The following is a 17,560-nucleotide window of genomic DNA, read 5'->3' as shown; positions in this document are numbered from 1 at the left end:
AAAGTCACATACAATATATAAAATGTTAAAATTGCATTAAATTTCTATTTTTAATATAATATGCCTTTATGTTTTATTGCATTGTATTTACTATAAATGTTATGATGAGAAGATGATGTCATAAAAATGAAAGTATTTTATTGAAACATGTTTGAGAAAACATTACCATATCAATTTAATCCCTTTTTTTTTACTGTGAGCCAAAATGTAGCTCTACAAGTTCGACTAGTAATAGGCAATCAGCTGAAAAAAAGACATTATAATGTGGCATAATGAGTTCTTGATATATAATACCTTGGTTTATTGATATACACAAACATTTTTTCTTTATTTTGCTTACTCGAAAACGAAATATAAGTGGGCCACTGTAGTTTGTTCATGGCTCCATGGAGTTGTTACTTGTATCAACCATTTCCGTGGGTAAGTACCGCCCCCTGCTGGTCGCGTTGGACGAATTCACTGCCGAGGTTAATGTATTCACTGTGTCAAATACATAATGTGTCGTCATGTTCAGATGAAGACATTCGAAACTCGATGGCAACAAACTTTCTGAGTGATATGGACGTTTGACCACAACCGTTAGTTTCCCCATCATACCTTTAATAAAACTATGCGCTCGTGTACTAAGAGGCTCGCGCCCATAAGCTCGTGACCGCGCGTTTAAAAAAATTCAAGCGTGGCGTGTTGAAGGCTGCCGCGAACGCGCACAGGAGGCTTGACGTCACCGAGGCGCCCTGGCTCTCCCGAGCCGCTGCTGCTGGTGAAGCGGTGGGACAAATCAGACAGACATCCGCCGCGTTATGAACATAAAGTGACCGTTTGCGCGGCCGATTCCCTCCCGCTCGACAGACGATTCAGCGCCGACACCGGACGAAGCTCCACCCGACGACGAGAAAGGTAGTTTGTGTGAAGAGGCTTTTAATCACCACAGGCTGTTGTGTGAGCGAGAAGAAGCAGAAGCAGAAGCAGAAGAAGACAACCACAGAGGTTCTGCTTGACCACAGATTGGATGGACTCGCCTCCGTGTGTCACGGCGAGCTAACGCCTACCGATGTGTGCGCTCGGTGCGTTCGCTCCCTCGCGGACACCCGCAGGTTGTGTACGTGAAGCTGCGACCGGAGAAAAAAAACCGTAGGTTTAAAAAAGAAAATCCGTTCAGCAGCAGCGGCGGCGGCGGCGGAGGAGGAGGAGGGACATGGGTCTGGTTCGATCATGGGTGTCTCCACGGCAGACCCTGCTGCACGGTGTCGCTGGGGTCGTGCTCCAGTTTAATTCAACGATCAACGGTCGTTTTCACGAGCTGTGATTTAGTTTTCTCTCCCCACAGTGTCCACCGCCTTCGCCTCCCTCGCTAGTTTTAATCCATAGCTCTTCAGCACAATGGAGGGGCGGGGGGACGGGGGACGGGGGGGCGACGAGTCAGAGATTCAAAATATTAACAAACAAATATCAACAAACAACCAATAACACATTTGCATGTGGGTCTCAAGCAAAACGTCAAGGGCTTGTAGACGACACGTACTCACACGTAGACATGTCATCTTGCACCGTTAGCGTGACGTTAGCAGCTAGCAAGGCCACGCAGGCTGCCCAGTTGACTGGCCATAGAGGAAAATGTTTTAAAAAAAAAACAAAGCACGAGACTCGAGTCCAAATCAGAACAGTGTCACACACAGTCCTTGGACAGAAGATAGCAGAAGTGTCACTAAACCAAAAATCTCCACTCGGCCTCCTCTCGTCAACAGTTGTCTACAGTGTTCGACTGAACCTGGTCCAAAACCTAAAACTCCACATCTGTGTCCATACATCTGTGAGCAGACGTGAGGTCGACCTGACACAGTCGCACAACGCGCTGGAATGCATGAAGGAACCCAGACAAGACAGGGAGACCCGCTCATTCTGACAAATGTTCAAAAAGGGAACCAAAATGCAAATGCAAAATTTGGATAGAACAGATGTGACACTGACCGCACAATGAAACCACTCTGTTGTTTGTTTGTTTTGGCCATTTTACATTCATCCAGTTGTCCCATAATCTAATAATGACTGCTCTATATATGCTATTGCTATTCAATTTATGGGGAACAACTGTGTCTTCTTCGCAGATCGGTGTCGTCGTTTGTCACACTGGATAGCTGCCGTTGGAAGAGGGAAGTCTGTGTTGCCATGAACCTCGTGGCGACCGTCTCCAGTTGAAGCCGGGTCACCAGCACATTTTTTCACTCTATTGTTTTGAGTCACCACCACATAATCGGCGAGAATATAACGAGACACTTGAAGTCGTACTTCAGTTTTGCATTGTAGCTCCGTTCTTCTTTTGAGCAGAAGATGTACAGTAGTGCCCGCTCTGTTGGCAGAGGGGATGCCAACCATAGTGGAGGGCGAGATGGAGGTGGTACCGGTAGTCAGGGATCCGGTCGTTCTCCTCGCCTTCCCCGCTCGCCCCGAATGGGACACCGCCGCACCAACAGCACTGGGGGCAGTGGAGGGGGACCTGGAGGAGCAGGAGGGAAGACGCTGTCCATGGAGAACATCCAATCCCTCAACGCTGCGTATGCCACCTCAGGACCAATGTACCTGAGTGACAATGAGGTTGCCATGGCAGGGGACCACCTTCCTAAAAGTGGTGGGACGGTGACGACCATGGGCAGACAAAGGGTGACATATGGGTCAAGGGGCAGCAACAGTGGAGTGGTGGCCGCAAGCACTCCCAACATCTCCACCTCGGTGCCTGCCAATGCTCTGTTGCCAGCAGGCATGATGGCGGGTGATGCTCTAGCTTTTGGGGACCACCACATGGCCTCCACTGTGCCCCATTCTCTGAGGCAGGCCAGAGACAACACTATTCTGGACCTGCAGGCCCAACTGAAAGAGGTGTTGTGCAAAATATTCTCCCAGTTTGCAGTTTTTCTCTATCATGATGTGGAATTTTAGTAGGCTGACTTGCTAGGTTTGATCGATCACAATCGATAAACCCAATATTTACATGTGTTTACTCTTTTATCCTGCTTTCTCAGGTTCTGCGTGAGAATGAGATGCTGCGGCGGGACGTGGAAGTCAAGGAGAGCAAGCTCAGTTCCTCCATGAACTCTATCAAGACCTTTTGGAGCCCCGAGTTAAAGAAGGAGCGAGCTCTCCGGAAAGATGAGGTTTCTAAGATCACTGTCTGGAAGGAACAATACCGTGTGATTCAAGATGAAGCACAGGTGAGTGTCCCCTTTTATTTGTCTTTAGTTTGCCTGTTTCTGATCTCCGCGACTTATTATTGTCAACAGTCATAAATCTGCAATCTCTCTCTGTCTCCTCTCACTGCATGGGTTATAGGCAGTTTTTGAACATCCACCTAATCCTCTTATACGCAGCTATATGCTCATGCTTACTAGATCAAAGAGGTCGTATATCTAATGGCTGCATTAGCATCTCTGTATGTTTCAGAAATTGCTGGATGGTGAAATGGGGAGATTTAAAGCTTAATTTAAAAGTAGGCATATGTGTGGTTGTTTAACCACTGTGGAAAATGGAGAATAAGAATGTTTTCACAGGTAGCAGTAATAAAGGAGCATGTGTGACTCACACTTTTGATTTAATATTTGTTATGTGCCTTTTTAGAATATTGAACATTTTGTTCTCTTGTAGTATATCATGTTTTGCACACAGGTGATGTACTCGCGTTAAAATAAAATGAACAAAAATACATGTACATTTGTCTTTCAACAAAAGTCAATACCAAATCTGGCAGAATTCCCTTTTAACACTCTATTCATATTTTCTCATACATTGTAAATAATCACAAAATCCAAAGGCACACTAGTTTTAGATAGGTGCTGTATGTTTGTGACTTGGTGTAGACCTTCATGAGATAATGGGATTTTATCATATTCCGCTTTCATTCCATGGGGTGAAAATTCTTCTCCTCACACCGTCTGTGGCTTATGTTTAATTACCTGTCATAATGAAACATACAACAGTCTACTGGACCATTCATTGTAAAGCTGTATATATGTTGCTCTTCATGCATCTGGCTTCTTCATTTCCACTTACAAGTGCAGAAAACCCCAGGTGACCCTGCATATTTGTATAGACATTGTTTTCACCTATTTAATAACAGTAAGTAAATACATATAATCTCAAGATCTATTTTCAAAACCCAGTATGTTGTAGGAACTGTGCAAATTAATTTCCTGTAATGAAGAACAGTAGTCTTTGCACCACTGTGATTCTAAATGAATGGGCAGAACTGTGTAATTTGCTGTTTTCACTACTGCTGAGTCACAAAATCACACTGAGGACTAATTCCCAGTAATGTCCGACTACGCAGGGCAAATTAGCGGGTGCTGTAATTTAAAGATTTCTGCTTTCACGTATCAGTCTCCACCTCCCATGCCTGCACACATTGCACAGCGGAAAGCACACACATACACACACACACGCACACTGAAAGGCATCAGATTAATTATAGCTTCAGTTAAACTGCTTCCCCTTATTGAACCTAGGCCAAGCAGCTGACTGTGCCTACATCTGCAGTTGTATGTTCATGTGTATGTAAAGTTTTAAAGCATTACTATGCTTACTATGTGCTCCCTGTCACTGTCTGTGATAAGTGACTTACTTAATGTTTTATAGTGTCACTGTGAAACGGCCATCACCTTCCTTTTCCCATAAAAAAAGGGTCAGATCCTCACCTAATAATCAGCAGTTGTTTCTAGCTCCTTACCACGTAGATTTAAAAGTCACATTTATCAAAGGAGGATGTTTTACCAACTGATACACACCCAGGATTTTGATGATATTAGAGGGAGAATAAAGAAAGTATCACACACTGAGCATCTTTTTTTATACAGTTTGCCCTTTGGTTTGATGTTTTCTAGCGAAGGCTTGATTTTGGGTGCATTGTGTCTTTACGAACTGTGACTTACCGCTTAGATGAGTAAAGTCAGTGCATCGTGTCGCATATGCTTTGTGCTCTCTCAAACGCCCGGCTTTTATCTCTCCTCAGGCAGAGGAGAGAGTGAGAATATGGGGTGTGTGTGTGTGTGTGTGTGTGTGTGTGTGTGTGTGTGTGTGTGTGTGTGTGTGTGTGTGTGTGTGTGTGTGTGTGTGTGTGTGTGTGTGTGTGTGTGTGTGTGTGTGTGTGTGTGTGTGTGTGTGTGTGTGTGTGTGTGTGTGTGTGTGTGTGTGTGTGTGTGTTGCCATGCTTGTCCGTGCATGCATCTGGCTGTGTGTGTGTTGGAGGGTGGATCGTTGCAGTCACAGCAGTGAGTCAGCCTTAGTCAGGGGGTGGAGAGGGTGATGGAAAGGGAGGGGAGAGGTGAGAGTATTGGAGGAAAGAGATAGGGTGAGAGCGAGTTGAGGTGGATGAATAGTGTGTGTGCCGGCAAAAGGAGAAGGGGGGTATGACAAAGGAAAAGGGAAGGAGGCCGGAGGAGAGAAACGAAGGCAGACACTGACCTCTCTTTGTTTTGTCATTCTGAAAACGGTCACAGCTGGTTCAGACCAGAGTGTAACATGGCCTTGTGTTACTGTCTCGCAGCAGCACTGCCAAGTGTCCGTGGCGTCAGATGCCACAAACAATGCAATACTATACGGGGCTGATTGTGTTTCACCACTTGTATTTGTCTGGGCATGAAACGAAACACTGTCTAACACAGCCTGGCTGCTGGGGGTGCATCTGTCAGGGCATCGCTAAATTTTCAGTCATGATTAGAGGCTGATTTTTAAAAGGCTGTTACACAATATTTGCCAGCATCCATCCCATAAAAGTAGGGCTGTCGCAGTCCCTGTATCATAACCAGTGTATTTCTTCAACTCATCTAGGCCTGTGTAAATCATTTCGTAATAAAGGCTAAAAGCAAATGGAGTGAAGAACCGTTTTAATGTTGACAAATGCATGCGTGTCACTTATTTGTCCGTAGCATCTCCAGATGACCGTCCAGGCTCTTCAGGATGAGATGAGGATCCAAAGAGACCTGAACCAGCTGCTTCAGCAAGATCCGGCCAGCCAATGCCGGGACCTGGCCCTGACATCTGAACCTACAGAGGAGAATTACCGGCGGCTACAGGCCGAGCACGAGAGGCAGGCCAAAGAGCTCTTCCTCCTGAGAAAGACCCTGGAGGAGATGGAGCTGAGGATTGACACGCAGAAGCAAACCCTGGGAGCCAGAGACGAGTCCATCAAGAAACTTCTGGAGATGCTGCAGAGCAAAGGTAGTTTTGAGCCTCAGGAGAGTAGCACAGCACAAGGTTTACAGGTTTTCTTCTGTGGGCAAATGTATTCTGATGGTTTTCCTGTTAAAACTTAAAATGTCTCCCACAAATATTTTGGGTCTCAGAATGTTTTGGCCTCAGGCTGTCAATTTTAACAGATTTTGTTGCTGCTTCCTTTTCCCTCTCATCTCAACCCAAGGCGTCTCCTCCTTAGCCAAACGTGGCTTTCCTCTCTCTATAAACTGACCACATGCTTGGGTTTTTAGAGCATGCTTTTAAAAACCCAGGCATGCGTCCAAGGCCTCAAACGTCCAACGTGTTTCTCAGAACAATTGCATGTTATGCCCTCAGGAGCACAAAATAGTCATAATGTGACAGTTGTCTGTTGTCAAAGTGGAATATGCAGGACACTAGGATAAAACCCAATTAAAACCCCTCAAAGTAAGTTTTGTGTGCTTGAGCCTGGTTAGCCTGTGTAATTTAATCACATGCCTCCTGATGCTTAAAGTTTGAAACTACATTAATATCTTTTTAACCTACTTCATTGTAGTAACATTGTTGTTGTTTTTGCTGTGTCAGGGCCATCTGCCAAGGCATCAGAGGAGGACCAGGAGCGGACCAGGAGACTCGCTGATGCAGAGATGCACAGGCATCACCTTGAGAGTTTGCTGGACCAGAGAGACAGAGAGATTAATGCACTAAGAGAGGTAATGTGCAGTACGACAACTGGAGATACTATAGTCTGCCTTTGTGGTTATGTTTTCTACTGCTTATTGTCATACATACATCTTAAATGTCACACAGATACTGTAGTTGATTCATACACAGAACATCCATTTTGTTTTGACCCAACAGGAGCTGCATCGTCGGTATGAGGGAACCCCCGAGTCCACCAAAACTAAGGCTCTACAGACTGTCATCGACATGAAGGTGGGGGTTTAAATGACGCGCTGTGTTTGTGGTGGATGTATGTCGTGTGTCACCTGCCACGTTTTTTAACTCCTCTGTATCAACCCCAGGATGCAAAAATCAACTCAATGGAGCGGGGCCTGAGGGACATGGAGGAGGAGCTGCTAATGCTGAAATCCAACGGACTTCTGAGCTGTGAGGAGCGTCAGGAGGAGATGAAGCAGATGGAAGTTTACCGCAGCCACACCAAGTTCATGAAGAACAAGGTCGGAGAGGACAAGACACTTAGTTTGACTGAACTGATGTTATTCTGAATTACCTCCCATATGAATCTATATGTGTCCTCTCTTTTTCCCTTTTTTCAGATGGAGCAGGTGAAGCAGGACCTCTCCAGGAAGGACACTGAGCTGCTCGGTTTGCAGACCAAACTGGAGACACTCACCAACCAGTTCTCAGATAGCAAGCAGCACATTGAAGTCCTCAAGGAGTCTCTCACAGCTAAGGAGCAGAGAGCTGCTATTTTACAGACAGAGGTACAGCAGATTTGCATCTTTATACACATAAATACCCAGAGGGATTGTATATATAGACACGTGCACTTTAAAGGTGGCATACTTTGTGCAGAGGAACTTGTTCATCCTACTTTGGGATGAAAATTCTCCAAACAAAAGCAGAGAAGTAACGATATGTTCATAAAGTTATCAGGTTTTCTTTGCTTTTGCCTATTTTGATGTTACATTTGTGAGTAGGACAGCAACGGGCTGTGGCTGTTCTGAATTGTCTGCATTTTCCCATCCAGGTTGATGCCTTGCGTCTGCGCTTGGAAGAAAAAGAGGCAACGCTGAATAAGAAGAGCAAGCAGATACAAGAAATGTCAGAGGAGAAAGGCACGCTCAACGGGGAAATCCACGACCTCAAAGACATGCTGGAGGTTAAGGAGCGCAAAGTTAATGTGCTACAGAAGAAGGTGATTTGGATTAAGAGCCATTTAAAAGATCTCCTTGTTGAGTTTTTATGTGGGAAATGACCACAAATGTACGTCCATCATGTCACAGTGTGGGTCCTGTCGTTAATGTTCAGACTGATGGTTTCATGTGTTTTCTCTGCAGATTGAGAACCTGCAGGAGCAACTGAGGGACAAGGAGAAGCAGATGAGCAGCCTGAAGGAGAGAGTGAAGTCTTTGCAGACAGACACTTCTAACACTGACACTGCTCTCACCACGCTGGAGGAGTCTCTTGCAGAAAAGGTGAATTGATGGCTTCACAAACTAAAGTGACTGACGCCTTTGCAAATTTGAGTTTGTACTTATTTGCATTATTTTGTAGCAATATATTTGTTGGTTGGTTATGGATGTTACCTCTACATCCACCTAGGAACGCATCATTGAGCGTCTAAAGGAGCAGCGAGACAGAGACGACCGGGAGAAGACAGAGGAGCTTGACTGTAACAAGAAGGAACTGAAGGAGTTGAAGGAGAGACTGAGCTTACTGCAGGGAGACCTCTCCGACAGAGAGGTGAGAAATGTGCATTCAAGAACACAAACTCGCACAAAAACAAGCCAACACTTGGATGTCAGTATTAGATTCAATGTGTTTGCAGTCTCCTCCGACTAGATTTCTAGCAGACTTAAATATCTAGAAAAATATGCGACAATTGCAGCCAATCAGAGTGCAGAATTACGGCGCAGTCAGGTGTTTCTCCTGTCGCCCGTCAGTCATGTAGTATAAACTCACAATTACTCCTGATCACAAGAAAGCAAATCTTGTAGTGTGAACTGCACAGCGATCCAGTGACTTTGATCGTAGTCTAAACTTGGCATAAGATGGAATGTTCATCAATGTACTCATGATGTGTTTTGTGGGTGTGTGTGTGAAGACCTCACTGTTGGACCTGAAGGAGCACGCATCATCGCTGGCGTCCTCTGGGCTGAAGAAGGACTCGAAACTCAAGAGTCTGGAGATCACGTTGGAGCAGAAGAAGGAGGAGTGCCTAAAACTGGAGAACCATGTTAAGAGAGTAAGATGCACAACATGGAACAACCAGTCAGCATCAGTGACCGAGTGTTTTTTTTTATTACATTTCTGATCTCTGCCCAATAACCCTGAAAGAGACTACAGCTGATTTCATGCATTTTGTCCCATGTCAGGCTCAAAACGCAGCCCTGGAGGCTCAGGCTAACACCGAGCTAGCCGAGCGTATTAAGAACCTTGAGCAGGAAGTGGCCCGCCACAGAGAGGACTCTGGGAAGGCCCAGGCTGAGGTGGACCGCTTGCTAGAGATCCTTCGGGAAATGGAGAACGAGAAGAACGACAAAGATAAAAAGATCAGTGAGCTAGAGAGGTAGGTGCAGTGTCACAGAGGTTTTGAAAGGTTTATGTGGAGTTTTATGGCAGCTGTGTGTCCTGACATCTGTTTTCATCCCTGCTAGCCTGGACTTGTGACCACTGTTCCTCTTAATTGCTCCAAATTTTCCTTCAGTGACTCCACGTCGCCCTGGAGACCGTTGCCCTCTGGCACGATGAATTGTGGATTTTAGTGTAATTTGGCTGCCTGCCATCTGGCATTTTTGCGGTTTCACTTTGAAAGCTGATGTGGTAGATGTTATTAGCAGCCCTGTTGTAATAGCGGTTGGTACAGTAATTGGCATAAGACGAGCCTTCCTTCATGTCCTGTTTCCATGAGTGTTGTCTTTTCCTTGTGTGTGGTGATTGAAGTGTGACCTTGTTCCATTAGTCACTAAATAATCCTTGTGCTGATGTGAATGAGGTCTCCCCGATTCTTCTACCTTTTCCTTAATATTTGCTCCGAGTCTGAGTCTGTTTTTTTCTCAACTGCTTTCTTGTCTTTACACCGGAAATCTCTCACCCCACCAGTTTGGCCTCCAGGTTAGTATTTGTTCTTTTTCTCTCTCTCTCCCACTGGCATCTTTTGACTCTTTGTCTTCTCCTCAAATTTCTCTCCCTTTGTTTCTCTTCACCTCCTGCTTCTCCATAGTATGTGGTGTGCTGCAAGCAATTGCCTCGTCCTGACATATTGAACTCTTCGTCTTTTGTCTTACCCCTGCCCATTTGCATTTTTTCTCTTTTGCTCTTACTGTTCTGTCTTTCATCCCGAGTCAAATCTAAGATTGACTCTTTGTGCGGCTGTCAAAAATCTTGCCAAAGCAATAATGTAAGGCTGCGAATGTAACTGTCATTTCAGTGTGTTTTTAAAAACATTTAGCTTTTCATGAGATCATAATTTATTTGCACTTTTTCCCCACATTCATTTTTCAGTTGGAATGATAAATGTTACACATTGTTGTCAAGTGGACTGCCAAAGATTGACTTGCTGGTGTACATGAGGTATAACTCCCCCCGTGTATCCCATTGCATCCCTTTAGGCAGATGAAGGACCAGACGAAGAAGGTGGCGTCTCTGAAGCACAAGGAGCAGGTGGAGAAAAGCAGGAATGCTCGACTTGTGGATGAAGCTCGAAAAAGGGAGGACAACATGTCTGAGACCTCCCAGCACGTGAAGGTAAATCCCGTGTGTGGATCATCTGGACTTTTATCTTCCCCCCGAAAAAACGTTTTGCCTTTTCCCTTGAACTGACGAAACCATAATGTGACCTCTTTCTGCTCCTGCGGTCGAAGGACTCTCTGCGTCAGAAGACAGAGCGTATAGAGGAGCTGGAAGAGGCCCTGAGAGAGAGTGTTCAGATTACTGCTGAGCGAGAGATGGTGCTCGCACAGGAGGAGGCTGCCAGGTCACTGCAGGAGAGACAGGTACACATCCCCCAAAACACACAAGATCATGACAGAGCAATATTATTCAAGCCACAGGATCATATCTACAGTACATTCGCATCTAAACGCATCAATATACAGATTAAAACAAACTCCTTCATATACTGAGATTCATCCTCCCTCACCCTTTGCTGTCATGGTGCAGTTTCTCATCCCTTCTTCACCTCCCTCCTCTCCTCTGGCCTCCCTCCTCTCTCTCAGTTCTTTTATCTTTGCTTGTCGTTTTCTCTTGTTTTTTCTCTGCTACACACCGCCTCTCAGAAGCACTCACTCAAACCAATGCATGAGTCGAACCTCGCCCACATTAAGTGGTCTAAGGTATGAGCCCAGTATGTGTGACCTCACTCAGTGAGCGACAGTGCTTACATGGGGTGGATACAACAATTCATGCAGTCCCGTACAACAGCCCTGCCATGAAAATGTTTGTGAAGTCTGGTCCTTTTTGGGGCCTTTGAGTTTGATTGTTGTTGGACTGCATGTCTTTGCAAAGTGTTGCTGATGTTTCCAGCCCATGTAAAGTTTAATGTCCATTTTGTTTACCTGTTGTTTGCTTATAAAACATGCTTTGATTCTTCATACATTAAATAACAAACAAAATTGATAATTTTGGGACGAAATATTCCCTCTTCATTCGACAGTAGTGTAAAGTATATATTGATATGAAACAGAAGAATTCGTGTATTTTAAGTGAATAGCAGGTAAAGGAATTTTAGTGCTGTAGTTTATTGTTACCTGTCTAATAGCTGACCTTGAGATTTTACTCTAAAACCCACATGAAGCTTTTGCATCTTATTAGAGCCGTTTATACTGCCAATTTATTAAAAATGAATTTTTGGAAAAAAAGCCCTGTGCTTTCCCTGGTGGATTTAGGTAATCTGTTCTTACTCTGTTCATGATTGAATTGTGTGTGTGTGTGTGTGTGTGTGTGTGTGTGTGTGTGTGTGTGTGTGTGTGTGTGTGTGTGTGTGTGTGTGTGTGTGTGTGTGTGTGTGTGTGTGTGTGTGTGTGTGTGTGTGTGTGTGTGTGTGTGTGTGTGTGTGTGTGTGTGTGTGTGTGTGTGTGTGTGTGTAGATGGAGGAGCTGCTGGGGGCCATGGAGAAGGTGAAACAGGAGCTGGAGTCCATGAGAGCCAAGCTGGCCTCCACCCAGCAGTCTCTGTGTGAGAAAGAGGCACACCTCACGACCCTGCGGGCTGAGCGCAGGAAGCACCTGGAGGAGGTGCTGGAGATGAAGTAAGAGACACGCGCACACACTCACAGGGGTAGACTCTGGATTGTTATTGATTGCTACATTCATCTTGTAAAATGTCATTCCCCAGCTGGCGGGATGACTCCGTGCAATGAATTATAAATGATAATTGGGCTATTTACTGTGTGGTTTAAATGCCACATTTTTTCCTCCCCACCCAAAAGGCAGGAGGCACTGTTGGCTGCCATCAGCGAGAAGGATGCTAACATCGCTCTTCTGGAGTTGTCCTCCTCTAAGAAGAAGAAAACCCAGGATGAGGTGGCTCTGCTGAAGCGGGAGAAGGACCGACTGGTGCAACAGCTCAAGCAGCAGGTAAACGAGGGTCTGTCACCCACTGAGGGGAAAAACAGGATGAAGACCTCACAGAAGCTCCAGCCTCAATATGACATCAGACACAATAATGTTATTGGGTTACAAGGGTTCAGGGTCTGGCTTGAGGAAAGAACAGACACTGACTGCCAGTGTGACTTTCCACTAACAACAGTGAGGGTAATCACCAGGCACCCTGCAGAATTGGATGTCAAATTCCAGTCAAATATGTCTTTGGCATGAAACCCTGGAGGATTATCTGTACCAGTGGGAACTTTCTCTAGTGATAATATTTAAAGTCCCTAGATGTAGACAGTTTCTTTTTTTCGCTGCCGATTCCCACTCACTCTTTCTCTGACCACGAGCCAGTCTCACAGCAAAGTGAAACAATGGCGCCACATCAAATACGCTGTCTGTACGCTGACCCCTTAAAGGTTTTAGACTTATGCAACATTTTTCTCCCAAGCACTGTTCCTGTTACCATTATTTTTCAGAAATAGATGGCTATATAAAAGATGAAGAAACGGTCACACAGTACCTGAATCTTTATACAAAAGAAGTTTGAAAACAACATGTATATCAAATGTCTTGTAATTTCTTAGCCAACAACCAATTTGATCCATATATTTATAGAGTCAGCAATCTTTTCTTTTGTTAATAAGAACATTTACCCTCTTTTACCATTTTACATCTGAAGACCCATATGATTATCTTACTGCTTGTATTGCTGGACATAGTTCTCTTAGATATTACCACGCAGCCAGGTTTCAGAAAATGGTAAATTATGGTAATTGATTAAAAACCAGTGCCAAAACTACTAAAACAAGCCATGTTTTATCATTTTCTATCCAAGCTTTAAATGTTGGATTTAAAGCTTAAATCCAACATTTAAGCACAGGAGAGTGACCTCATCACTCAGGTCACTCTCCTGCGCTTTCTTCCTTTTGTTTTGTTGTTCTTTTTTTTCTTCATGTTTGCTGTTTTGGATTTTCAGACTCAGAACAGGATGAAGCTGATGGCAGACAACTATGAAGATGACCATCTGAAGACTGCCCCTGACCAGGCAAATCACAAACCCTCTCCAGATCAGGTATCTCACCGAACCACTGGTTAAGCCGGATCTTGTCTTTATGTCATCCTTCAACGGCTTCTGTAAAATCTCTGCGACTGACCGGTGAACCAGGAAATGTAATGAAGTTTGAACCTGCTGAAAGGGAACTTTCATTTTGAAATGGAAATTAACATTTTCTTTTGTCTTTAAACACACTAACCAAAGGTTCTTTTCTAACGCTGCGTTTTGCTAATGTTGTGGCTAACAGGATGATGAGGAGGGTATTTGGGCGTAGCCAACCTTTTGCCCTCCCCCTCTCTCTCTCTCTCTCAGCCATTTTGTTCAGAAGGGTGAGCTTGTGTGAAAAGCCGGACGTGCCGCACCTTTTCTTCATCGTTTCTCCGCGGCATGGTTACCCGTCTTCCATTCATGTGTCATTCCTCTAATGTTGGTGGTCATTGACATCATTGCTCTTTTTTTTTCTCCTCGCCACTCATTCTGTGCTTGCAATGTTCATTATTGTTTGTATTTTTATGGCTGATGGGATCATTGGCTTGTGTTTTTGCATGCATAATGTACCTGGGAAGGTTGACTCAGGTGTGAGCTGGTGATGGGTTCATAAACATGCATGCAGATGATCTGTTTGTTCTCCCATGAAAAAAAACATCACTCTTTTGTGTGTCAGTCATTTTGTGTCGAGTGCTTGGGTTTGTCATTGTGTTTTTCCTCCCCTTTCCCACAACTTATCTATTTATCTCCCTTATTTTCCTCTCTCCCGCCCAGCAGATGATACCCCCTCTTCTAGCCCTGTCCCAGAACCGCAGTAAGCTCAAGCTCTACATCGCCCACCTGACCGACCTCTGCCACGACCGGGACCCCAGCATTCTCAGCCAGCTCACGCCGCCCTCTCACTACCACCACAGCGACCCCGAAGACTGGGAGGAGGAGCTCCAGAAGATGAGTGTCGAACAGGTAACGGAGGCACTCGCAGTCGCTCGAACATAGCAATTCATTTTTAGCAATTTATTATTATTTTAGAAACAATGCAGAATTTTGCTGATGGTGGATAAAGAAGACTAACTCCTGCTCTTCTCTCCAGTTGGAGCGGGAGCTGGAGGTATGTGAGAAGGAGAGCGGAGAGCTGCAGGAGTACGCCAACTCTGTTCTCCAGCAGATTGCAGACTACTGCCCTGATATCCTGGAGCAGGTTGTCAATGCTCTGGAGGAGTCATGCTGACAACTCTGACCTCAGACACAACCCGGCTGACTCCTGGTCTTTATATAACCTGTAGCCAAGCCCCTACCTCCACCCAATGAGGCTCCTGGAACGAACGAACGAAGGAAGGAAAGAAGAGAGCGGGGGGTATAACACAAACCCACTGAGCTCTAATTCTTTGTTCCCCTCGTCCACCCTGGAACAAGCTTTCATGACCCCCGAGTGCTTTCCTGTCTCATGTGTCTCAGGCCTGCGGAAAATCAAATTATGATACGTTCACAGTCTTATCACAGTGCTGTTAAATTTGCCCGTTTGAGCAAATATCATGTTACTCTCTGCAAACAGAGGGCTGATCAATTAATGATAACCATGGCAGATGGTGGGCTCACAGTGGGAAGAGAGGAACTGATGTAGAGGCTCAAACATATGTCAGGCAGGCAACAGCACATTTGGAGGTCATAATGAAAGTTTGTGAACACACCAAATTTGATTTTTTTTTTCTGGTAGGATACTTAGCAAAAATGTCATTGCACACCTGTAAATCTGGGACAGGTGCATTGGGAGAGAAAGGATTTCAGATGAAAGAGGCAAACTTCCGCACAAACTCTTACTGCCAACCTTCCTCTCCCTAGACAGCTTCACTCACAGCAGGAATCGCCAGATCAAGCACAGTTACCTCGCCCACTTCTGTCTCAGTCTTTTTACCCCTCAGATTCCTCTCACAAACCTTTAAAGTTTAAAAGTGTTGAGTTTATTTCTCACTTGGGGCAGGAAAGCACTGTTTGTCTTGGATAACTGGGGAGCTGCTACACCGAGAGGGGAGCAGAGCGGAGCCGAGTTCAGTGTGTGTGTGTGTAAATCATGGAGCCACGTAGACGCTTGTTTTGTACTAACTATTGGGCTGGAACCCAGTCACTAGTAAGAATACAGCTGCCGGTGGCCCATCATCACTTTTTTAACCAAATGAATGCAGCTTTTGTCCAAATGTCTCTTCTCCCAGCTCAGAGCTGTGCGTCTGTCCATGTAGTCAGCATTAGGTTCGTAGGTACATTTCACTGAGTCGTCTGTGGCTGCGTCAAAGATCAGAATTTAGTTACACTTGAGTTTTCAACAGATGAGAGAGAGGAGGGGAAATAAGCTTTTACTCTTGGTGATGTATTCATTTTTTGATGGGTTTTGCACACAACGTCCACTTGTTTATGAGGTATGCAATCTTTCTTTTATGAGAACGTTCTAGTGGCCTTGGAGAATGCACAGAGATCAGTACTGGACCTAATGCAGGGAAATGTGTTCCTCTGTCATATTGGTGCTAAGGCATGATGGAGAGAGTTATGGATCTGATCCAAGGATCATTCAGTATCATCCAAAGTTTCTATAGATTTTACTTAAGTCCCAGACCTGACCTTTAGTTGTAGAATCACTGAAGAAAAAAAGTGAAGCCCCATTTTCCTTTTCTTGGGTTTTTCCAGATCGCTAACAAATGCAAGTGACGCCTCCGTTTAATTGTATTTTTTGAAATCTTCAGGGCTGAGGTTTTTACCAAGTGCATCTACATTCACAAGAACTTAGTCACTTTTCAGCCGATTTTGACTTTTTAGATCAGTTTGTAAATAACGTGATATTTAATACGTGCAGTGACTGAATAAAGGTAATTAAGTGGAAGGTGTTGTGCATTCTTTAAAAAAACTAAGTTAAAAGCAGTGCAGTTGTCTTTCGTGTCTAATTTTGTCATCAGGACAAAGTGTGTGTGTGACATTACTGCCATAACTTGCAGAAAGTCATGTTCTATAGAGATTATATATATATATATATATATAAATATAATACATATATAAAAATGTTTACTGTATGGATATGCATTGAATGTTTGCACAGAATCTTGGAGAGCGAGCTGCTCTGAACTAAAAGACCGTCAAGTTAGTGTCCTCCTCAGCAGTAACTGAGGAAAGAAGTGTCAAAAAAAATTTGTCAAAAATAATGTGTGAACTACAAATGTTTTCAAACCGTGACTGTGTGATTGGAGAGTATGTTTCTTGCATTTACTTCTAATTATCATTTAAAAATATATATTTTCACCTCATGGCGATGTAAATGTATTATCCTGAGATTACAGTGTTGTCTTTTTTCTTTTCTTCTTACCTGTTCTGTCATGATTGATGTCAAAGGCAGATTGAGCCTGATGGATTAAAAAAAAAAAAAAAAGAGTCTCCAACCATCATGTCCCTCCTGCTGCCACGTAATAGGAAACAATGTTACAGAGCACAACAGTGAAACACTATATGTCTAAAAAAAATTGATGTTCTGAAAAAGTTTTCTAATTTTCAGTGTGGTTGATTTAAAGATGAATTTGGGCGTCTGGGTTTTCAAAGTGCCACACTGAAAAACAGTGTCACACTGAAAAACAAAAACAACATGTCCTTGGATTAGGACGATGTTCGTTGCATGTTTTTGTTTTTGTACTTTGTCGAACCTCTCTGAGTGAAGGTTTATTTCTTTCCATCCCTAACCCTTTTACTTACCACCACTGGGTTTAGAGATCGAAGGCATTTGATTCGATAGTTTTATTTCCGTTTCTTTGGCCTGCGTGTCCCTGCCCTTGCCTTAAATGTCTCGTCAATTCTTTTTCTCGACTCCTTGAGGAACACGGAGCTGATTTGAGGGGCTTCTGTCAAGCTCATGGTATTTTCTTTCCTTGAAATGTACTGCCTTCTGTCTGTTCGTGTTAAAAATCTAACTGTAAAAAGAAAGAAAGACAGACATGTTTGTGAGTTACCTGGATTTTGTATGTATGTAAATAAATAAATTATAAGCCTTGGTTGCTGGTTTATGCATCCC

At 44.2% G+C, this 17,560-nt stretch overlaps 1 protein-coding gene across 6 annotated transcripts; it reads left to right on the top strand.

Annotated features, from left to right (window-relative positions):
- The first annotated feature begins 691 nt into the window (after window positions 1-691).
- On the top strand, window positions 692-17,540 carry LOC118315194 (ELKS/Rab6-interacting/CAST family member 1-like). 6 transcript variants are annotated; one of them, XR_007030969.1, is made up of 21 exons: window positions 692-897; window positions 2,106-2,874; window positions 3,018-3,206; window positions 5,913-6,204; window positions 6,784-6,911; window positions 7,060-7,134; window positions 7,224-7,379; window positions 7,479-7,646; window positions 7,913-8,080; window positions 8,223-8,360; window positions 8,488-8,628; window positions 8,990-9,130; window positions 9,261-9,454; window positions 9,988-9,999; window positions 10,497-10,632; window positions 10,749-10,880; window positions 11,973-12,133; window positions 12,314-12,461; window positions 13,453-13,548; window positions 13,778-13,859; window positions 14,296-14,430. XR_007030969.1 is itself a non-coding variant. In XM_035642261.2 (21 exons), the coding sequence occupies exons 2-21, from the start codon at window positions 2,329-2,331 to the stop codon at window positions 14,744-14,746; spliced, it is 3,348 nt and encodes a 1,115-aa protein (XP_035498154.2). In that variant the 5' UTR covers window positions 694-897; window positions 2,106-2,328; the 3' UTR covers window positions 14,747-17,540. The 6 variants fall into 6 exon arrangements, 4 of the variants coding, with proteins under 4 accessions (XP_035498154.2, XP_035498155.2, XP_035498156.2 ...); XM_035642261.2 differs by lacking the exon at window positions 13,778-13,859 and adding an exon at window positions 14,609-17,540 and having other exon boundaries at window positions 694-897; window positions 14,293-14,481; XM_035642262.2 differs by lacking the exon at window positions 13,778-13,859 and adding an exon at window positions 14,609-17,540 and having other exon boundaries at window positions 695-897; window positions 14,296-14,481.
- Window positions 17,541-17,560: the final 20 nt, after the last annotated feature.

The sequence above is a fragment of the Scophthalmus maximus genome, chromosome 7 (genome assembly GCF_022379125.1).
Source record: "Scophthalmus maximus strain ysfricsl-2021 chromosome 7, ASM2237912v1, whole genome shotgun sequence".
NCBI lineage: Eukaryota > Metazoa > Chordata > Actinopteri > Pleuronectiformes > Scophthalmidae > Scophthalmus > Scophthalmus maximus.
Note: the sequence above shows the minus strand (reverse complement) of the source record. Positions and strands in the feature narration are given on the sequence as shown.